The sequence below is a fragment of the Thamnophis elegans genome, chromosome 4 (assembly GCF_009769535.1).
Source record: "Thamnophis elegans isolate rThaEle1 chromosome 4, rThaEle1.pri, whole genome shotgun sequence".
Lineage (NCBI taxonomy): Eukaryota > Metazoa > Chordata > Lepidosauria > Squamata > Colubridae > Thamnophis > Thamnophis elegans.
This window is the reverse complement of record NC_045544.1, coordinates 118,418,052-118,425,479: the sequence shown is the minus strand read 5'-3', so window position 1 is coordinate 118,425,479 and position 7,428 is coordinate 118,418,052. Positions and strand designations below refer to the sequence as shown.

Here is a 7,428-nt window from a genome sequence, read left to right as displayed (position 1 = left end):
GTCCTCGTGATTTGATCTGGCAGGGTTCCTTCAATTAAACAATGCCATCTATGGAACCCCAGAGGGCTATCTGAAAACATGGCTCTTTGCCCAGCCTTTGGCAAGGGTGAGTGAAACCACCTGAATTAAATGGTTGTTTTTTTTCCTCTTGTTCCTATCATCTTGTTATATTTTATTGTTGTTCATTGCATTCCCTTCCCCTCACTGGTTTTTTAATATTTTGGGGTGTGAATCACCAAGAGACATTGGGAGGCAGGCAGCATACAAATTTAAATAATAACAAATACAAATAGTAATAAGCCTCTGTACCTACTCTTTTTAGGATTAGCCTGTGCTTCAAAACTGGAGGAAAGGAAAAACCTGTGTTCTTGAAATGGATAGAAGATAGGGCTTTGGAAATTTGGATGCCAAAATTAAATTAAATTAGGTCCAATACTTTGACCAAATGATGGAAAACGGATTGCCGTATATCAGAAAGACTGAGGAGGGATGGATTGTTGTGCAGTATATAATATAACTAAAAGTATATTCTCTTTCGCTGTTCTACTGTTTTTTTATCAAGAACACTGAGGTATACCACCACCTTGCCTGTCAAGCTAATTTCTGTTGCTTAAAAACCACTGTAGATAAAATTAACTGTCTGGAACTACAAAATGATTCAATCATAGATTTCACTGTGAACATTGATTTTATGTAAACTATGAGTTCTACTGAGAAGAGTTACTAAGCATTTTTTTTAAATACTTCTGTTATTAAACATTGGAATAAACCTTTCAAATAAGGGAACTGTTTTCATTGTTATTTCTAAAGTCTCATAAAGTGATATTCTATGAAACCAAAAGCCTAAAAAAAGACCTCTGGTTATCTTAAATTCTCAATTTTAAGAGTTTAGAAGAAATAGAGTAATTCTGCATAATACTGTGTATCTTGGTGGAAGCCAGTACCCAATGGAGAAGAAAAATATTCAGTGAAAATTAAATAATATGGTCCAACAAAGCAGCACTAATATAGAGATTTTATTCAACTGTATTGAATTCTTACAGCACATTGTTTGTCACAAAGCTATTGATCCGATTTTGGAGTTGTTTTGCCTGAAGACAGTGACACAAAATTCATGAGAGCTGAAAGCAGTATTGATTAATCATGGCTAACTCGAAGGGTCTTTTTCTCTCTTTGTTTTCAAATTTTTGTTTTACATCTGTGCAAATGAGCTGAAAAAGGAACCAAACCCGAACTCTCCTACTAATTACATCACTCTGTACAAAGTTCAGTGTATGGCAACATCAGATTTCATCTTTTACCCCTATGAGGTCATGCTGTCTGGAACAGGCCAGAGGGAAATTCAAACAGATCCAGTGTATAAAGATGATGCTGGCTCTAGGGCTTTTGACTCAAAGATGATTGAAAAATGGAAAGTAAGAAATGGTAACTTGAACCATTAATTCTCCCAAAAATTAATCAAGAATGGGTCGCTGGTAAGAATTCAACCCAAGCGCGAAGTCAGTATCTTCCAATTCTTGAGGAAAGAGATATTCATGCACCCATCCTTTGTGACTGCCTAAGGACTGTTGATCTGGCTTGAGTCATCCACCTCAAAATCTTGTTCATTCTCTAGTCCTACATAGATGTACATTTCAAAATAAAATGATTATGAACACTGCTCATAAAGATCTATGGAAATGGTGGTAACGCTTGCCTTTCTAAAACATTTTAGTTCTTGTTTAGATTACGTGAGAGTAGTAGGGTAAAATAACTGCTATACTGCTGCCACAGTGGAGCATCCATAAATCAGAAGAGTCATTTTGAAGGGAAATTTATTGATGTCAGAATGAACAGAAAAACATTCTTGCAGTGATGATGATCACATCTATAGTGGCCCTCACACCTTCTTGGGTGTTGGAGGAAGAATCTCTTGTCAATATTCCCTGTTTTCCATCTATAAAATTGGCACCTTCCCCCAGCCGTTTATACTCCAGATAAATTTTAAGTGCAGAGAAGTAACATTAGCAGCATTTTGGACTGAAACCCTCAAGCACACACAACAGCACATTCCAGGAGGTAAAGAAAACCCACGTAATAGTCTGCCTTGAAGCATCAGGTTTTCGGAATAAAGAGCAACCAGAAATATGGAGATACAAATGCAGCATAAGGGAGAGGGAATACACTGTGATGTGACTCAAGAGGAAATTTAAGCTGTTGTTCCTGTAAAGACTGTTAGGAACCAGCTGTTCAATACCCACAGTGGGCAGGAAGTGCACCAAGCCAAAGTTAATTCTGCTTTCCATACACAACAGCCCAGCTGCTGGGATAAAATCTATTCCCTCAAGGAACACAAGGAAAGTGCAGAGATACACTCTGCCTTATAAGGGATCCCTTCCTGGTACAGTACTAGTGCTGGCCTTGGGCTGGATATCCAAAAAGGTTGGCAAGCTGAATATGACTGAAATATGACTAACACAGCCAAAGAGAGCTCCCGGAGATATCACACTCTGGGCCTGCATTCTTCTTTCTTACTCAATTTAACCTGACTGCTTTCTGACATGGGAAGAAGGGGGTTCTGATTAGGTTCATGCCTTTCTATTGCTTTTGGAAGGCAATTATTTGCACTATATCATTTGCCATCCCTCTGAAGAAAGACACCGTGGTCTCTAACTTGGCCTTATGTCTTGAAACCACAAACAGTACCATAATGTAGGCCGTGTCACTCTCTTTAATCCAAATTCCTCATCTCCAATACACGGGGCACCAAGTGGGGAAAATTGCCGACAGTGCATACAAGGCTTGGTGATCAAGTGCTGCGCTACCGACCTCTTCAGCTGCAGCAGAGGCAGCCTTCTCCTTCCAGTCTGCAAGTGAAAAGGCCAGGCTTCCACAGATTTCCTCTGCTGGTATTCAGCTAGAAGCTGTGGCAATAGGCTTCTTCAGATGCTGGCTCATAAGTTCCCTTGCGCGGGATACCTGGATGTGATCATAACAGGAATTGCAGACAAGGACTGGATCATAAAGCTGCTGATCAGGAATGGGCAGCTTTAGATGGCAGCAGCCGGCACAAAACACATTCCCACAATTCCTGGGTAAAAAATAACACATAAAAACAACAATGATACTGGAGCCAGGGTAGGATGATATATGGAGGATCTTGTTTTCAGTTAACTGAGGAATAAAGCTGACAATGCAATCTGGGATCTTTAGAGAGCCTGCTGTGCTGTGTGTTTTTGTAAAATTTTCCTGAAGCCTAAAGAAAAATACTACATAAAGAGGTATGACACTGAGAATTTAGCACATTTTAACCCAGCTCTTCACATGTATAAGAAGTCTCCCTCTCTCTCCCACCCCACTCCCTCTCTCTATGTAGGCATCTTATAGATATGAATAAAATAATACCAATTTTGAGACAGCAAGGGCAGGGCCAATTAGTCTTGATTCAGAATAACTGAATTTTGAGATACACAAAATAGTACACCACAGAGTTGTTATAGGCAGTGATAGGAACTTTCTGCTACAATTTTGTCTGATATATGGAGGAAGAGACATATGCAGGATTTCCAAGATTCCAGGCAAACCTCACAGATGGGATCCCCAAATAATCAATGAACTCAGGCACTGAGCTTCTCGGCCACAGGAGAAAGACAGTGGCTGTGCTTTCACTGTAAGGCCTAGTTTTTCTTTGTCCTCCTTCCAGATAATCCAGTCTGTTAGAGAAGGTGGGCAGTGGTGGCAGACTGAGGTTATAGTTGTCTCAGGAGCAAAAGTGGAGGAAAATATTATGGCTCCCACCAGGGCCTTAAGACTCCATATTTGTTGAAGGCATTCACAATGCAAATTTCTGTTCTATAAAACTTCAGTCTATTTACATAATATGGCCCATCAACAACAGGGGAGACTGAAGCCAAACTCTCAGGTTTAAGGTTTTTTTTTTAAAGTTTTTTATTCTCTTTTTCTAGAGAATACTTTTTCCAATTGCTTAATTATCACAAAGCCATTTTTTCTTGAAAAAGTATTACATGCTGCCATTTAACATACTATTTCAAAACATAAAGACTATTAAAATCTTAATACTTATACCTCAAGTATGCCATCAAGTGATTGGAAATTGCTAGTTGATAATTATTACTTTTTTGTCAAACTTTGGCTAAAAGTAAATATAATGAACTACCACTTTCCAAGAAGACATTATTCTACTATATTTCATTAACTTGTTATTCCCTTTGCATCGCTCTCAATATTTGCCACATATTCTGCAGACATACTTATTAAAATGAGGGGGAAAAAGAGATAGGAAAATGAGATGTACATTACCTGCAATGGTGTCTGCGTTTCGCCAACCAGAACTCACAGTCACAGTTAAAGCAGTGTGATGCCATGTGGTCTGGAACCCAACGTGTGACCTGTTTAAAAACACAAAGTGTCATGGATGATTTTGCTTCTGTTTCTTACAAATAACATATCTGTAAGGGAAGAAGCTATGTATCGCACACATTTTAACATGTTAAACATATGTTAAGCTTTATTACTTTCAAAACCACTGACTGAAGAATAATTCAAAAGATGAAAAAAGGTTAAAAAGTAAAACAAAATATTGGTTGTTTAGTTAGAGTTTAATGTTTATTAAAAAGTTAAAAGAATCTCAGAGGAAAAAAAGAAGATCGTTGGGAGTAGACAACAAAAGAGGAATTTATCTGTCTGAGAATTTTTTTTTACTAAACGGAATCAGATTATATATATATATATATATATATATATATATATATATATATATATATATATATATATATATATATATATATATATATATACACTTAAAGTCACAACCCCTGGTATGCCCAAGTATGGGAGGAAGGTCACACTTCCACTCTCTGTCATTAGGCTCGTCACAAGAGACCATCCAGACAGAAACCCAATATTTTTTACTGTTTTTTACTGTTGCCTTATTTATTTATCAGCATAAATATAACATATATATATATATATATCTATATCTATATCTATATATATATATATATATATATAGATATAGATAGATAGATAGATAGACAGACAGACAGACAGACAGACAGACAGACACATACACACATATTTCAGTAGAAGACAGCAGAATAGGAAATATAGGGGAGGAAGCAGCAATGGGAATGGTTTCATCTTACATCATAACAAGTTAAAACACATAAACGTGTCTCAAAGCAAACTAGCAAATAAAGAAATGTAACATGCCTCAGTTTCCCTTTTATCAACAGGCTCCCAGCTTGCTTCAGATAGACAGTCTTCACTATGATCAGAGTAAAAATCCTCATTTTCACTGCCATCTGACTCCTTGAGGCAAGTCTGCAAGGAAGACCATGAAAGCCATTACATTACATTACATTACTTCAGAGGTGGAAGGCCTTCCTCTAAATGAACTGAAAATAACCATAAGATCATAGATAATAGCTTCTATCACATCAGGCATTATTCCAACTAGCTCAGTATCATCTACTGTGATTTCAGTTCTTCCATAATTGATATCTGATCTTTTAACAGATGTGCACAAAACCTGGGACTTCTCTGTTTAGTGTGCTATCATGTCCATGCTATTATTATATTCCAACACAGCAGAAATGTAGGAGTTAGCATGGAATGGTAGAATGAAATGTGTGTGCACATATTTACATCTAGACATGTGTCTTCATTAGTATGTTGACACATTTGTAGGGACAGAGTCCCTACAAACATGCTGATGACAGCAGGATCTGTTCATTTTACCTAACTATACATGCCTTCTTGGGGAAAAATTAAGGAAACCACTGAAAAACCTCCACCGGTGTCACTTACAAAGTCATCTTCATAGTCCATCTGTGGCTCAGCTGGAGTTGGATAGCAATGACGGATGTCTAATCTATGCTGAAGTTCCCGCACCTGCCTACGCAACTGCTCGACCTCCTGCTTATAGGTAGCTTCAATCTGCCGCAACCTATGCTGGATTACATCTGTGGGGAAGGGAAGTCCATCATCATCTAGATATAGGGGAGGCACTGGAGAAGGGCTGTTTGGTGGCATGTGTTTGGAGCCAAGTGCCTGCTTCAAATGGCAAGGGAGCCACAGCTTGCTAGACCTCCCAACAAGGCCCGTGCAGTGTGTGCCAGAATGGATGGAGCAGCCAGGAGGCTTCGCACTTTCTTTCAAAGGCCACTGGCCACTGAGGCACAGTCCAGAGGTCCAGAAGTGCCTACTGTTCAGTCTCTTGTTACAACAGCCATAGGACAGGAATCGTCGGGGACCCATATCACCCCCAGGAAGTGATGTCCCCATCCCTTGAAAACTGTCCCAGTTTGCTGCTAGAAGAGAGAATTCGCTCATCTGGCTTTGAGAAACTCCTTTTCGCCACAACTCTGTCTGAATTTTCCCTGTATGGTTGCCCTCCTCTCCATGTTTGACGTTGCCAATTTTCCCATCCAATTCTTCTTTTTGACAACCTGGAGCACTGTATCTTGGAACAGTCAGAGCTGGCTGACCTGAAGTGGGGTGACCTGCTGGAGTCTGGCTGGAGGAGGATTCTGGGTGAGAAGTTTGAACAAGATCCCAAGTGCCATTGGATATCAGGCCAGTGTCTTTGACATGGTTGTAGGATAATTTTTCAAACACTTGTGTTTGTCCAGAATTTGGAGCTGGGATTGTGTCTTCTGTTGCTTCTGAACCCGCTCTGCTTACTGCTTCAACCTCAGAAGGCACAGCACTTAACTGCTGAGACACTTCATGTTTCTGTGGTCTTTGTAGTCGACTGATTCTGTGACTGTCGGTGGCACTGCCAGCACTTTGTAGGGGATGGAATTCCTGCTGCTGTTGAGGTACTTGAAGCAACTCCTCTTCTCTGCTTTCTTTGCTTGTCACTGTCTCTTCAGCATTGGGATGCCTGGATTCCAAACCCACCCTGACATCTTGACAATGGTTGTTCAGATTTGGATCACTTGATGTGCGGGTCAACAAGCTGCTAGGATCACATGCTGAGAGAAGATCATCCATGGATCTTGTCTTTGGTAATCTGAAACCACAAAAGTCAATTCAGGCAACAGGGGATAATGCAAGTATTGCTTACAGATACACTTAAAAGAAGTTGCCCACTGCAGTCGTAGAGGAAAATACACGCATGCAGGTATGTTCTCTCTCTTCCCCATCTCACCCCAACATGCTCGGATTCACGCACTCACACACGTGCACACGTACAGAGCCCTTTACAATTCAAAGATTTTCAATTATTTTTTAGCATTACAGTAAGTAGTCAGAAGCAAGGAAGGAAAAACTCTTTTAGTCAGGGCTGCAAAGTAGTTCTCGTGGTATTTGTCCTGGATATAGTTAGGACAGATCCTTGATATTTTTTTCTAAATCATTTTAAAAACTCATAAATAATCAGCAAGTAAATGGGGAGCATTATTTTCTAATCTATGAAATTAAAAC

At 39.4% G+C, this 7,428-nt stretch overlaps 1 protein-coding gene across 4 annotated transcripts in view; it reads right to left on the bottom strand.

Moving 5' to 3' along the window:
• Positions 1 to 997: 997 nt before the first annotated feature.
• The window catches only part of MTMR4 (myotubularin related protein 4), a 55,226-nt gene continuing 48,795 nt past the window's right edge, over positions 998 to 7,428 (bottom strand). For all 4 annotated transcript variants that reach the window (XM_032215114.1, XM_032215115.1, XM_032215116.1 and 1 more), the window contains 4 exons: positions 5,809 to 7,015; positions 5,212 to 5,322; positions 4,300 to 4,388; positions 998 to 3,070 (listed from right to left, as the gene is read on the bottom strand). In XM_032215114.1, coding sequence (XP_032071005.1) covers positions 2,893 to 3,070; positions 4,300 to 4,388; positions 5,212 to 5,322; positions 5,809 to 7,015 — 1,585 coding nt within the window. In that variant the 3' untranslated portion in view covers positions 998 to 2,892. The remainder of the gene's footprint in view (positions 3,071 to 4,299; positions 4,389 to 5,211; positions 5,323 to 5,808; positions 7,016 to 7,428) is intronic.